This window comes from Cornus florida, unplaced genomic scaffold (assembly GCF_030987335.1).
Source record: "Cornus florida cultivar Cherokee Brave unplaced genomic scaffold, ASM3098733v1 CherokeeBrave_3.0.0_Hap2_Chr11, whole genome shotgun sequence".
Taxonomy (NCBI): domain Eukaryota; kingdom Viridiplantae; phylum Streptophyta; class Magnoliopsida; order Cornales; family Cornaceae; genus Cornus; species Cornus florida.
The window spans coordinates 126,844,542-126,860,137 of record NW_026775581.1 but is presented as its reverse complement, the minus strand read 5'-3'; the positions used below and the strand labels follow the sequence as shown (position 1 = coordinate 126,860,137).

At 33.1% G+C, this 15,596-nt stretch overlaps 1 protein-coding gene and 1 long non-coding RNA gene across 2 annotated transcripts; one reads left to right on the top strand and one right to left on the bottom strand.

Annotated features, from left to right (window-relative positions):
* Positions 1–3,009: 3,009 nt before the first annotated feature.
* LOC132283093 (uncharacterized) lies at positions 3,010–10,309 on the top strand. Its single transcript, XR_009471940.1, has 5 exons — positions 3,010–3,264; positions 7,628–8,235; positions 9,227–9,339; positions 9,546–9,639; positions 10,246–10,309. It is a non-coding gene; the product is annotated as an uncharacterized LOC132283093 (long non-coding RNA).
* LOC132283092 (sulfite exporter TauE/SafE family protein 3-like) lies at positions 4,812–11,517 on the bottom strand. Its single transcript, XM_059784986.1, has 12 exons — positions 11,098–11,517; positions 10,777–10,936; positions 10,238–10,438; positions 9,655–9,719; positions 9,521–9,557; positions 8,160–8,221; positions 7,975–8,061; positions 7,642–7,692; positions 6,052–6,273; positions 5,653–5,746; positions 5,328–5,468; positions 4,812–5,193 (listed from the first exon to the last, which is right to left on the bottom strand). Exons 1-12 carry the CDS (start codon positions 11,332–11,334, stop codon positions 5,111–5,113), a joined length of 1,440 nt encoding a protein of 479 aa, XP_059640969.1. The 5' UTR covers positions 11,335–11,517; the 3' UTR covers positions 4,812–5,110.
* Between the last annotated feature and the right edge of the window lie 4,079 nt (positions 11,518–15,596).

The following is a 15,596-nucleotide window of genomic DNA, read 5'->3' as shown; positions in this document are numbered from 1 at the left end:
TACAATTTATACGCAACTTAACATTTTAGTAAAATCAAATACTTCAATTGCATTTTTTCTTTCTTCGTCTTGGTAAAGTTTTTCTTTAGACTTATAATTCTGTCTCATAAATCATGTCATATTTAGGAGATCTTACAAGAATATTTTGAAAATTTTGACACTTGATTGCACTCATGAGTTAAAATTTTGGTTGTTTGAATTGGGTTTAATAGAGCTTGCGATGTACGCACATGAGCCAAAAAATAATATAATAATAAAATAATCCAGTTTTTGAGTTTAAATATAAAAAATTATTATTTTTCCTTTGAATGAGGGGATAGAAACAAATTATTATTACCATACAAATTATTGTATACCATATATAAATTGATATCATAAATACGTGTGTTTATTGCCATAATTTTTATATTTTTTTAATTTATTTATTACCATAAATTTATATGATATATAAGTATGCATTGTCTTTTAATTACGAAATTTATGGCATAAATGTTAAACATATACTACTATATTTGCACTGTAATTTTAAATTTGAGGCCCTTCAAAATTGAAAATCCTAGACGGTGACCTTAGATGCATTGCCCCATACTCCTGAATTCAGGTCCATTACGATTGTACTGTACGGAGCAGAAACTAAACCTTTGGAGGATCTCCCTATTTTGATTGTAGTTCTATTCAGGTCCTAAGGTGATTTTTAATTTTTTTTATATATTTTTTGTATCCATATTCATAAATTGTTGTTTTTTGCTGCCTGTTCTTCTTTTCTACCAGTAGTTCTTGTAATGATGCATAAAGTAATGTCTTTCTTATTCACATTTTTAATTGATAGACTGTAAAATCAACTAATTCTAAGTAATGAAAAACTGTTATATTTCATTAATTAAGTTGTGAAGTAATTAATCTTTTACTTTTGTTGTTAATTTTTACTGTAACGGAGCAAGTAAAAAAATCCCCTACTCTTCTGTCCAAATCTATTTTTGGAGAGTTAAGCTAAAAAAAAGAAAAAGAAAAAAGGAAAAGATACATATGCCCCATGCCCCACCCAAAGGGAAAAAAACATGCATGTCCACGTGAGTTAAGGAGTGCCAAGTTTTTTTTCATAATAATGACAATAATTTTATGCGGTTTATATTCAACGTTTAGTTTCAAGCTTTGATGATTTTGATTTTGATTTCAATTTTTTATAAATAATTGAAATCAATTTGATTTTGATTTAGTCTAAAATTTTATCGAATCCAATCTTGTGCATCTCTAATAAAAATCACGATGGGGTTGCTATGTTAATACAAACAAAATGTCACAGCAAAATTAGTTTTCTATCTAACACTACTTCTGATAAAAAATAAAAAATAAAAATAAAAAAAAATAAAAATCTAACACTACTTACAACAATGCATACTATATTTTAGTATATTTTAAAATGTCAAAATGAGACAATGCGGATGAGGCCCATTTCATTGGAAACTGGACTGATATTGGCATTCAAATTAATTACTGCTACTAGTTGATTTCATTCTCCCCTTACCCACTCTCAGCTAATGGGGAAGCGCATTATGCAGTTGCTCCCACGATCTTTTTTATTGGGAAAAAAAGTTGACCCATAACGCTCTCATTGTCCCATTCGTCTGTGATTTGGTGTGATGATCTTGATCCAAGAGAAAGTGAGTTGCTAAAGAGAGAAATTTGGTGATAAATTTTTTACTCTACCCAAGTTAATAGATATTGAGTGTCAAAAAATTATATACTCTCCATTCTAAAATAGTTGTCTATCTTTTCATTTTAGAATGTAAAAATATTACATGTCAAAAAATTATACTCTCTCCATTCTAAAATAGTTGTTTATCTTTTCATGTTTTTGATGTCCCGAAATGACATGTCCCATTCTTAAATTAAATGTACTATTTTTTATAACATTTTCAAACTATCATCTTAACTAAACAATTGCACTATTTTGTCAGCATATTTGAAACTTTGCTTTTATCAATATAATAAAAAAACTATTAAAACTCAATTACCATAAAAAGTTGGATTCCCCATGCACTACATCTATATTGGAACAGAGGGAGTACTCGTAATATTAATGTTACAACTAAAAATACTGTAAAATAGAAGTTGAGTAACACTGTGTCCTTGGTGAAATTTCAGCACTAATAGAGTTCTGGATAAATTATATTGACTCCGTTTTGATCAATATCACCCATACGCGGGTCAATATTCTTTTTAACAATGACATTTACGTGATTTCAAATGTCATATTTATCTCTAATTATTTAATTTACAAAATATTAGTTCTGTTAATTGATAAAACTACCATCATCATTAAACCTTCTTTTCTACCCTAATCTCAATATATATATATATATTTTTGGTTCACTGTAGTACATAGCCGCCGACACTCCCTCTATTTGTTCCTTATCTCTCTCGTTCTCCTCCAATGATGTTTGGATGGTGATTGTGGTTTTGGTTTTGGTTTAGAGGTGAAAAGGAGGGGGAGAAGAGGAGGACAAAGATAGGGGTGTTTTTGTAATTTTAAAAATAAAAATTATATTTTTTAATTTAGTACTAAATAGCAAGATTAAATTTGACATTTTACAGCTCGTTAAAGGGTCGACACAAATATTGCAACAATGTGATTGAAAATTTATGATCCAACTTTGAAAGTAGTTGGGTTTTTTTTTTTTATTTTAGAACTAGTCCTTTAGGTTACATAAAATTGTTTTGAGAGACTTGTTAGGTCTTTCTATGGCGTAATTTTTAAAAAATTAACCTAAGATTTTGAATTCTTCAAATACAAAATAATTATTTTGTGAGTGACAAACCGAGCCCGTCCTAAAAATTTTCTTCCTTACAATTGAAATTTTTTATTTTCATTCTCAACCAAACTCCTAAAAAATTAAATTTTTGTTCATTTATTTTTTCATTTTCTGTTATTTCTAGGCAACTGAACGGCATTTAATTTCATCAATCACTTTAAGTGCACCTCTTTCGGCATCGAACGGCTTAAACTGACAAGCTCCTGTACACATCCTGCAGGCGCATCTGAGCATAACAAGAAACTTCTTCCAACTAAAACCCCAACTGTCGTTATCACTCTTTCATCTTAAACCCAAATCGAGGGACTTCGCCATAAAATCATATCCATAACCTAACACCATTACTGTCCCAGAGTGAAGTTTCACTATTTCACGGGGGGTTTTGGAAGCTTAATGTGGAACTTCTGAATCCTTAATTCAAGAATCAACGGCGAAGATTACACAAAACGATGTACGTTAAATTTCGAACATCAGTTTGCGTTTGTTTATATGATTTATATTGACAATGCAATTTTATGTCTGTTGAATTGTTGTTAATAAACAAAAATTGCAAGTAGATATTGATGTGATGTGATTATACAAGATGTGTTGTTAATAAACAATTTAATATTTAGGGAAGGAAGGGAATACAAATTTTCATTAAGGAGGCCCCATAATGCAAAACACTTGACCTAAATAAGGATTGTAGGACTCTTCAAATTAGTTGAATACTCGCATTAATTATGAAAATTGAGACAACACAAACCATAGGTGATAGTCCTATTATAATTAGATATAGTGTGTTGAGTTTACTTTATACTGTTTCCCAATGGAATATCAAACAAACAAGCAAGCTATTAAAAATAAATAAAAATAGGCCTTTTTGTGTGTGCCATTTTGAATGTGTGTGTGTGTGTGTGTGGGCGGATTAAGCCATCAAGGAGGAGGTTCAACTGGCACTTTGTAATTTATAACTCATATAACATTAATTACATAAGCGGGGTTAGGTTAAAATCACTTGTCTAGCTTGAGAGGAACCTCCAGCCACTGCACATTGAGGGTGTAGGGTCTGAGTTCTAATTGGAACATGGGGGTGTTTGTTGTACTTATCAAGAAAAAAGGGTCTGGTTGATCACTGCGAAGGAGCCCAAAGCATTAGCGGTGTTTTCCCAATTTCTCAAACATATTGGGTGGCATGATGGATTTTTTTTGTTAAGGATGCTCAAAGGAATTTGCCCACGACATTCTAGATTTTTCTTGAGTTACTAGTAGGGTGAGCCAGAATGTTGGTGTTTCCTGTGCCCTTTGTTGTGGCCACCCAAACTGTGACTTCAAGTATTCCACACCACATAGCTCATTGGTTGTCTTAAGATTCATCATCTAATATGACGCACTTTCTCTTTCTCCTTGATCCATAAAAACAGCCTTACCGTGGTTCAACTTACCATTTACGTGTTAGTTCCTGGTTCTAACTATAAGCTGAAAAGCAAGGAAATAAAGCTGAAAAGGGTGCAACCAAAGCATAGTTTATGTGGTTTGGCAGCATGCCAAATTCAGCAATGAAAGGAGAAGAATTCATTCTGTCTTGGTGCATGGCTACCTTATTCAACGTAAATGCAGTTCACACCCCTTGAGAATGCACTGATAAAATAATGGGATTGATTTTCTGGTAAAAAATTTCTTCACAATACAGTATTTTATCTACTCCAGGCTTGCCTCGTGGCCCTTGGAGGTTGACTATAACTATTATGGGTGAAATCTACTCGGAAATCGGTTTTAGGTTAATCCAAGATTATCTAGTGTGATACTATGTTCCATAATTCAACAATACTTTGGAGCTTAGGGGCTGGAAGTTTAATTTCCCCGGTAATGTAAGTGTTTTAGAATACTCACAGTAGCTTTATTTAATAAACCGTTCCCTAATATGTTATATGAATATATACCTCTGCTTTTCTAAACTATTGAACCATTTTTTTGGAGGATGAGATGGTAAATATTCTACAAGGAACATAAAAGAAATGTAAAGCCTTGGCATCGGTTTACTAATATTATACAGAATGATTTTCTTACATAACCATTCAAACAAAGGTCTTTGCCAAGTTTTTTACATAAGAATAATTACTAACAGAGGCAGAAAACGTGATGGAGTTCTGCTGTGGATGTTGAGGACAAACTGTTACATTGAATAGGACATCAATAAACATAAAGAAGTAATGATATTTGTTTGACAATAAATGGATAAATAGTTGACTATGTAAAGATAAACATAGTGTGGATATAGTTATTTGAGAAATTCCACAGTGGCAGGATAAGCATATCTAAGTCTGGTAACAAAAATTTTCAAACCCCATGTACTCTTGATTCTCCAGCTTCTCTACCATATTTGCTATACCAACCCCACCTGCATTTTGCAGCAAAAAGAGTTAATGTATTTATTGCCTGCCAAAGGCAAATAAAAAAAGAAGAAGGGAATTTTAACATTTTGCTAATATAAACTTCCATTTAATTAACATAAAATAAGAAAGCGATATATACCTAAACTGATTGCGCTCACAAAGATTGTCAAAGCCAGTATGAAGATAATTATGGATGCCCTGCCAAGTAGCGCTATGACCCTTCTCACCACGTGCTGGCCAGCAAGGGCAGCAACAGTAGCAACTAAAGCAAAATAAGCAGCTGCAACATATAGTAACATAGATGTTGTGAGGTTAAATGAGATAGTTATTAGATTCAATTTTAATATCAATTTAGGTCATAAGCAAAATTAGTATTTGGTTCTACAATTTAAAAAGTAACCTCTCCTGGCATCCAGAATTCGTTTCAGTATAATAATATACTGTTATGTTTTATTGCTACTTACCATATGGGACTGGGAAACGATTCAGAAGGTAATATTGTACAACTGACATGGACGATGAAAATACCATTGCAAAAGTTGATGTTGCGCTTGCTACCTGCAAATGAGAACAACTTCATCAAACTAATACTTACTTTGAACCACATATTACAGGAACTTATTGTTCAGGACTGCAAATACAGTGCTCTAGTATTACTGTTACCAAGGGTGGCCATTTTTCAATTACTTGATTTGGCAATTGAATTCAGTTTGGGCTCAATTTTAGTTGCAGTTGGGATATCCAATTGGAAACTGTAGTATCCTTTATTTGGGTCTTCCTATAATTATTGTTTTTCCTTAACCTCCATGTGCTTTGTGAATATCCTTTAGAGTAGCAAATGCATAATGAGCAGTTCAAATTACCTGAGGAGGAATTCCGAGTTCAAGGAAAAGGGGTCCTAAGATGAAGCCTCCGCCTAGACCAAGCAATCCACCTACCATACCAGCTACTATTCCACAGCAACAGTAAAGAAAAAGCATATGTGCCTTCCAATTTGTGATTTCCTTTCCCTTGGACGCAATCACCCTAGTGCCTTTGTATAAGCATATGGCTTCATAAAGTGTAACAGATCCGGCAATAGGCACCTGAACAACATAGGAATATTTTGTTGAAAAGGTTTAGTCCTTCAGATAATTTGATGTTTGATTTGTAAAGCTTGCTCAGTCTGCAATTAGGTAATGGTCTGCTGGTTTTAAGTAGAACCAGGATGACCTTGAAACTGACAGATTATCACAGAATGTTTATCATCTCAGTCTTATGGAATTCCTTAGGTGAGCGCTCCTAAAATGCCTAAGGTGGGAAATTGGGTGCCTACAGTAAGTGCCCTCTGTTTAGTGTTTTCCAAGCATGCTTATTTTCTTAAATATTGTCAACGCTTGAGATAATTAAGAGTAATTGAGATATATTTATAACTATTATGGTAAAATTGAGATGTTTTATGCATGTATATTGAGGTGATAATGAATTGATTGTTTTGGTTGAAATTGTCATGCCTAATTACTATTTTTAATGCTTGATTAATTTAATACTAATAAATTTGTATGGATTATTGACTACCTCATGCATGAATTTATAATTGGGCCTTTTTAATTTTGTTTCACTACTTGGCAGTAGTTCCGCGAATTTATTACTTTCCGAGCCTTTATTTGTAAGTATCCAACAAAACTATGCCATCGGAAACAGCATGCACTATGGAATGTCTTCTTGTATATCTTCGTTATTTCATCTAAGACTAGTGTAAATAGGTGTAGGCAAAGTGTTGATCCTTGGTGTAGTCTAGAAGGTTTTAAGGAACTCTTTTATATGTAAAGGTCATCAAATTATTTCCCTTGGAATTCTATCCAATGACTTCTCTAAGTCTATGAAAACCACGTGGAGAACTGTTTGTTTAGTTCTACACTCTTTTATCAATTGCCTAATTAAATAAATGGCCTCCATAGTAGATCTCACTGGCATAAAACCATATTGAGTTTCGAACACTGTGGTTTCATTCGTTAATATACCCTTTCCACAATTATATTGTGCGAGTCATTAATTTAATTCCTCGACATTTACCACAATTTTATATATCCCCTTTATTATTATATATTGGGACGAGATACTTTTTCTCCATTCATTAGGCATCATTCCTTGTTTTATAATTTTTATTGATTCTCTTAGTCATTCAAATCCTACAGTTCTTAAAGTTCTCCAATTCCTACAGGTCAAACCGCTTTATAATCATCTTTTTAAGTGCATCCTCTATTTCACTATTATTGTCATATTAGCATTCTCATATTATGTTCATCACAGGTAATTTCTTCTTTAGAATGTTATTCATTCAAGCTCATATAGTGACTTCAAGTTCTGTGCACGTGTGCATGGTCATGGATATGTGTGCATGCAGATGTATGCATGTATGCTGTTGGTAATTTTACAAAAGAAATGTAACTGTTTCAGGTTGGATATATTACCTGCAAGGAGTTCAGGATCCAGAATGCAATGGAGCAGGTTACAGTATATGTCTGCATATAGATTCATGTAAATATTATGTTCAGTTAAAACATCAAGCAACTTATGTATAGTAGCAACTTGGCATATTGGATAGAAAGACAGGTGAACTTGCTTAACTTCTCAATGCTATGGAGTAAAGGTCCCGTAAAACTAGAATACATTGCAGCAAATTAAAAATTGTTCACCTCAGTGGTTGGGAGTATGGAACAGAGCAGATGGAAACTCAAAAAAGGCTGGTAAAAAAAAAACTAAATTACCTTCTTCCATAGTACAAATGGAGAATAACAACTTACCTTAATGATCTGAACAGCAAGGAAAGCTATCCACACAAACACCAGCAGTGTTAACTCTTTCCAGTATATGTTATACATCAAGGGAACCTGAATGGAGATTATGATGTCTCAAACAAGGAGAAACTAATTTTAAGAAAGTTGTAAAGAGAATTTTTATGAAGAAATTGAGAAATTCATGGGCTTACATCTTCATCTACCAAAGCAGCCGGACCACTTGGTAGTCGTTTGTATTCCTCTCCAGAACCCTCTGCAATTCCAGAGGTTAGTATTTGATCTATTTAATTGTCAAATGTTGATTGTGGAATACTTTGAATTTTTCTAATCACAGTCTCGAAGAATTCTGTTTACATGGCCATCAGAAGCACTGGGCATTTTTGTAAAATGATGCGTCCTCCTTCATGTAATGATATTACCCTCTGTGGTTGGTGAGTGGAAGAATTGTAATTTGAGAACCGGAGAACTCAAAATTGGTTTAATTACTTAGGTTTGAAAGAAGTATAATTATGAAATGCTGTTTCTCAGACAACTTATTGTGACACTCTGCTGCCTGATGATTTGAGTGGGTTCCATCCTCTGTAATTTCTAGTTCCCAGATAACGATTTGTTAGGTTCTCAATCTGGGGTACGGGGAACATACTATGTAATATAAGGTACATAGTTCATTTTTTTTTCTTGAAGGCAAGTGGTATTTCAGTGAAATAATGAAGTTCCTCCTGCCATGTAGTAGACAAGTGGCACACTACACTAAGAATCGAACAAAATTAGGTTGAAGGGGATTAGTTTCAATCCAGTGCATCTGGTTTTGGCTCTCACTGTTCTTCTGGAAAATGCTGGGAAGCATCATTGTCCATCTTTGTGACAATAGTATATAAACTTCCATAATATCATAAATTTGAGGTCAATCTCTATGACACAAGCTTGAAAATGGCTGGTTTGGGATGAGTTGAGAAATGATGTAGTAAGACATGATCAGCATCAATCAACTTGATAATTGGGTGAATCTTTAAAAGTGGAGCTTGGATTTTGGATATTTTATTTTTTGTTTTCAAATTGAACATCTGATTTGATAATTTGGTCTAGAACTATTGAATTTGAATTACTAATATAGAATACGTTATATATGATATTATTTAACATTTGGACTGTTTTTAAGTTCTATCATGTTATATGTGATATTATTTAACATTTGGACTGTTTTTAAGTTCTAACGGAAGGATTGACTTGTATCTGAATTCAACTTGTTACTTTCTAGTGGACTCCAATCGTTAATGGATTTCTGGAACAGACTGGACTTGGGTGATAATTCAATCAATTGAGAGGCCTTTTACTTTCTTAATGCTCTCATACAAGAGGCCAGAGTATAAGGTGATTGATTTTTCTACTCTACCATAGTCCTATACGCAAGAAATATAATTTCGTATCTTTTGAAATATGCAAGTCTATTATTGTCCATTATTTCCTGCCAGTCCACTTCTCACCGTGAACTATCTATGTAGTTAATTGAAGTACATATAAGTGAGTTTTGCTGGGACAATAAAAAACTCACCAACTGGTTTGGATTCTGATTCCAGCCTGGCTGCTTCCTGAAAACGACACAAATCTCAAACTCCTCATTAACAAGTCAGCGGCAAAGGAAAAATAAATCCGTTGAGACCTGTATAAATAGTAAGTGAAACCTACCTTCTTCATCAATGTCTCTTTTTTCCATGTTTCTATGCCTTTGAATAATGCTTTAGTTGATGTACCTATCACAATTATATTTCACCTTGTTAGCTTCTCTGAGAAGAAGAAAATCTAATGAAATATTTGAATTTGTTTTACTACATACTTTAACAAGAAAGTCTGCATCTTTATGGTGTTCTATATAGGCTGGTCATACGTATATGGGAAAGAGAAGGAAATGAAAAGAAAGGAAAAAAGAAAAAGAAAAAAGTGAGCTTCAATATTGATAACAGAGAAACGATGGACCCTTTTAGTGGGGTGTAATGATATGCTTCTATTTTGGATTTGACATAATTTGAACACACTAGGTTACCTATATAGAGCCATAACTTTTACCATGATCACTCAGGTGACAATTCAAAATTGAACCGATAGTATTCCTGAAACCCAAATTTAAATGACCTCCTTTGAATTTAATTTGTTAAAAAAAGACAGTACAAAAATGTAATAATGTTCCTCTATGGTACAGGTTATTAACTTTTTGATGTATCACGTAAACAAATTGATGAAAATTTATGTAATTTTTTTTTTTTGCGCGTACCTATGAAGAGGATGATAAGCAGAACAGTGACCATCCAATCAGCAAAGATTACATTGAAGGCAACTCCGATGCTGATGCCCAACATGAGCATGGGTTGAAAGAGCAATGCCAGGTCATAATCTATTAGAGGCATGTCTAATGTTGGATGTCTTAGTCTCAAATTGAAGTATACCGTTGATCCTGCTGCACCCATGATCATACCTGTGATCCCAAAATCATTACTGTTAGAAAAAAATATAAGAATCAAGTGTCTGAATGGTGAGACAACTTCATAGAAGAAAAAAAAAAAAATGTTGGTATAGGATCGAGTATTTTATTGCATGCTTTAGGTCATGCTAGCTGAATTTTACACTTGTATTTACATTTATTATATGTGGTGATGCTGTCATGCATACATGCATGCATATTAATATTTCCAGTACTTCTTACTCATACCTGCATGCATGAAAGCCTACATGGTGCATGAACGTTTTATATATATGTCATAGAATAGTTGTGCAAATTAACAAAATGGTTATAGGTTCGTAGGAGTAGCATACATTTAGAAATGGCTGTAGAAGACTTGGGGTCGAAACCAATGATCAAAGTAAGCATTGGAACAAAAATTCCACCGCCTCCTACGCCTCCAACACTCCCCAAAGCTGCACCAAAGAATCCAATTATCGATCCCACAACCAGTCTCCAGCCAAACTGCATCTCCTGAATTAACCAAATATAGAAGTTTTACCGTTAATATTAGAAACACGAAGGAAAGGTACTTGGTAGGGAAAGTTAGAGATGCTTAGAGTAATATAAACAGTACATCTAGGACATCAAAATGCCGTTAACGGTAGAGAAGTATAAGGAAGAGAAAGACTCACCGGCCACACATGTTCATAAGAAGATTTCCCACTCTGCCAGAAGAAATGAATGACCCTGACAAAAAATCCATGTCTCATTTCTTTCTCAACCACGTATCCTGGCTCGGTGGCTCTCAAGAGTCTCTCAGCATTGCCCAAGTCACTTGCCGTGAAGATGCTCCAGCAGACCACCCATGCTGCTGTTGCTGCAACTGCTTTGGCCCTCGGGTTCATCTCCAATAAAGCCATGTTGATCATAAGATATTCTAAGGAGGAGAGCTATATAGGTTTTTTTCACCCAGATTAGAGCTCACACAGATTAGAGCTCTTACTGTGTGTGTATCTCTTATGCTGTGTATGTCTGTTCTTCTTTTTATATATCCTTCCACAAGCATGCAGGTGGAAGAAAAGATGGTTAAATGAGTGGTGGCACTCGCGTTGCTTGCTGTCTACATTTATAAAATATTTCCTATATTTTGCACAACTTCAGTGATACGACAAACAACCATGTACTTTTATTTATTATATTTATTAAAATAAGTTATAAGCTAAAGTTGGTGAAGTCCGATCCTGACCCACGGAACTGGACCCGTTAGAACTGGTATGGGTGTGGATCACTAAATCCAAACTTGACCCAAATATGTGTTTTAGCATGTTGAAATACTTTTGGCAATATATATTTTTTTTAAATATATAGATGGTAATTTATGTTTTTAAAGTATTTTTTCAATGTAATAAACAGTTAGTGCTGCTTCCAAGTTGAATGGTTTTAGACCCTACCTCAAATTCTCAATGTAATTTTTTACCCGAACCTGTCCTTTGCATGCTTAATCTTTTGGAATGCAAGTACAAAAGTTTTTTTTTCTTTTTCTTCTTTCTTGTGTTAGTCATTATTATACACTATTTTTCAAACGTGATATATTTGCTTGCATATATATATATATATATATATATATGGATATTAAGTAAGATAGATTGATATGGAAAGACAGCCCTTTTTTAATAAAGAAAAAGACAGTCCTTTATATGACCTCGGATCCATTTATATGTAATGGTCCAAACTTGAATTTATAATAAAGTTTTCATGTTGATAAAAAAAAAAAAAAAAAAAAAAAATAGAGATAAAGACTGAGAAACTTGAAAATACTGTAAATAAATAAGATTGAAATTTTGCATTTTAAAATCTGTACAACTTTGTCATGATCTAAGTTTGTTGCAATGTCTTTATTGATGTGTACAAACTCTGTATTACTGTACAAATATGGATATGATGAATCATATGATTCATCTTTCAACACCCAACGTTAAAATTGAAATTGCAGGAGGAGCGTGAAGCAGATACAAGAGTTTGTCTGCTCCCTAACCTCTTGGAAATTTCGTGGAAGCTGTTTAGTTTAACTTATAACTACTGCCCAAGGATTTTGATTCTGCTACACATTCTCTCTTCTTGTTCGCGACACTTGGGGCCCACCTCTTTGAATTATAATTATATATAGATTTTTAGGCTTTGAAAATGACATTTTTTACACCAAAAAGAGGAGGTTAGTTGAAAGATCAGAATCAATGTAATAGGAGGAGATACTAGCTGATTGGAATATATATAACTATAGATTGAAGTGAAATACCTACTGAGTGGAATAATTAGAGTGATGATCAGATTGCAAGTTTTCCAATGTGTGTGCGCGCAATGTGTGAAAAGAAATCTACTACTATAGGAAGTGCGAGGTTGCTTATTTTTGAGGATTTGTTCTAGTATTATAGGTCACGACAGTGATTGATGGTAATGTGACACCTTGGATTAGTTTGATCTTTATTTTCTCAAGATTATGATTTCGTTACCAATAATACTTTACAGTTTTGGCAACAATGGAAGCTTCACTTCAGTTGATAGTGTCTTGACATAAATAAGATTAATTTAGTACCTTTTCGTTTAAGCTAAAGAGTATATTGTTTCAATAGATGATTGGAATAAACTAGTTTCACTAGTTGTGAGAAATGGACATTTTGAATGATGATAATTTGATGAAATGAGTACACCATTTTTAGACCTTGTTTTTCAAACCATGGAGGTTATAATATATATATATATATATATATATATATATATATTTTAAAATTTCAAATTATTGCTCAATTAATAGTAATAACAAAAATTTTAGCTTCAACATGAGGATATTTCCAATATTTAGGTGAACATTGCGCCTATGATTTAGGCTCTTGGCCTAGGTGGTATAATCTCTGTTTCGAGGACTCAAGCTCAAGTGAGATAGGAAGAAATTGATTTTTAAAAACTTTACATTACTTTTACACAAAGTAATTTATCTTATATTGAAATTTACTTTATTACTGGTGAGTTTTTATCATTCTACCAACCAAGCAATATTGGAATATATTAGATGTGAGATAAAACTAACCTCACATAAGATGTATATACATACTACACATGTTATTATAGGGTGGTGTTATTCATACTGTTTTTACTTGTGTTTTTATGGTAACTTATGTAAATCAGAATCAAAAGATAAAACAAACAACAAAATGGGATTTCCAGGAAATTTCGGATGCATACAAGTTAGGAAGAGTAGTGCACCAACATTTGATGAGGTGGAATCCTAAAAAAGGGTATAATGTAAGTGAGGCCTAGGTACTCCCAGTCAGCTTATAATTTGGTAGTAGTAGTTAGTAGTTAGACAGACCGTTTTGTTGCAAAGCTAAGAAGAAGCTTCATGGTTGCTTCAATGGCTCTTGGCGGCTTCTTCATTATGATGATTCACATGCACTTTCCCAACAACAACATATATGCATATTATACTATATTCTGTAGTACTATGAACTGTGTTCAGTCTTTATGAGAATCTCTTGAAAGGGATACAATTCTCTGCCTCGGATATTAGATCTGAAATGAAAATGAACCCAAAGTTACTTGAATCGGGATTTTGATTAACTTAGCTAAATGCTAAATCAAGATTGGCTCGGGAAATAAACAAGATAGGCATGTTAATTCTATTGAGTTAAGTTTGAACTTGAGTTGATTGGCTTTTAGAAAACAAAAAAAGAAAAAAGAAAAAAGAAAAAGAAAAGTAATATACATGTTATTTTTCCATTATTTGAGAATGCTTTGTAAAAGTGACTGTGCTTCCTAACTAAAAAAATGAATCAAAGTTATTTAAGTTCAACTCAAATAGACTCTTAAAATAAACAAGTCAAATTTAATTATGATTTGAAACTCGATAATATGTATATACTACACACACACACACACACACCAATAATATATGTGTATATATATGTGTGTATTTAGTACAACTGCGATTTATTGAACAAGGATTGAGGGCCCCGAGTACTAAAATATGGTATCCCCATTCAAGGAATTGTTATTTTCAATTATCAAGAAAATTTGATAATTTTAATTGATTGGTAATACTACAAATTACGTAATTAGGTTATTTATTTATTTTTTCCTTTTGGCGATATCATTTTAATATTGAGATTTAAGTTGGTGATATCCCGATTCACAAAGTGCTTGTCATCTGGCAAAAATATATAGGGTGTTATAAGTTTAGTTAGTTTTTTTGTTTTGTTTTGTTTTTTTTTTTTTTTTTTTTTTTTTTTTTTTTAAGAGAGAGAAATGAGGTGTTATAAGTTTGGATGGATCCACATTGGATTTCTGTAACATGAAATACCTAATCTTACTTTTTTTTTGAAAAAAGATTAAACAAAATTGGGACGTAGATTCAAATTCAACCAATGTAGTACAAATCGTGTAATTTTTTTTTTTTTTGGTTAATCGTGTTAAAAAAAGAATCTCCTGATTCTATTTGTGCGCGGAATTTGAAATAGTACGCAAAGTACTAATGGGAGAAAGTTCACGCAATTCTTTTTAATGGGTGTCTCTTGCGCTCTGCTTGTACTTCAACTTTCACTCTGTATGACTTAATTTTATCATTTTCATACTCTCGCTCTAACACTTGTTCTACCCTTGTTCCTGGTACTCCAATTCTCACTCTGCTCTCGGTCCTGGTACTCCAGCTCTCACTCTCACATTGTATGAATTACATTTGGTAACTTTCACGCTTCCGTTTAAAACGTTGTATGACTGAAGTATGAAGTAGTTTCAACTCTGTTTTAGGGCCCGTTTGGGTTGGTTCCAGTATGAAGTAGTTTCAGAGCCTAAACAAGGCCCAATTTACAATCCCAGGGCTTCAATGTTTCCGTGAGAATATGACCCATGATCTCCAAAGCAACGAAATAAAACAATTCTAACCCAAAACAAAATCCTAAACCGGATGAAAAAGCTCAAGGAAAAAGCAACTGAGACTACGTTTGACCCTGTGTGTACATACATATATAGTAACTTGTACTATTATTTTTTCTCAACATGAAATGCAACTGAGACTACGTTTTGACAAGAGGAAAAAAGCGCTTGTACCAACTGGATTGTGTATTGCTCGTGCCGGTAATTTAATTGAAATGTTTTGTAGATTTTATGTCTGTTTTCATTTTTTGCGTATATATAGTAA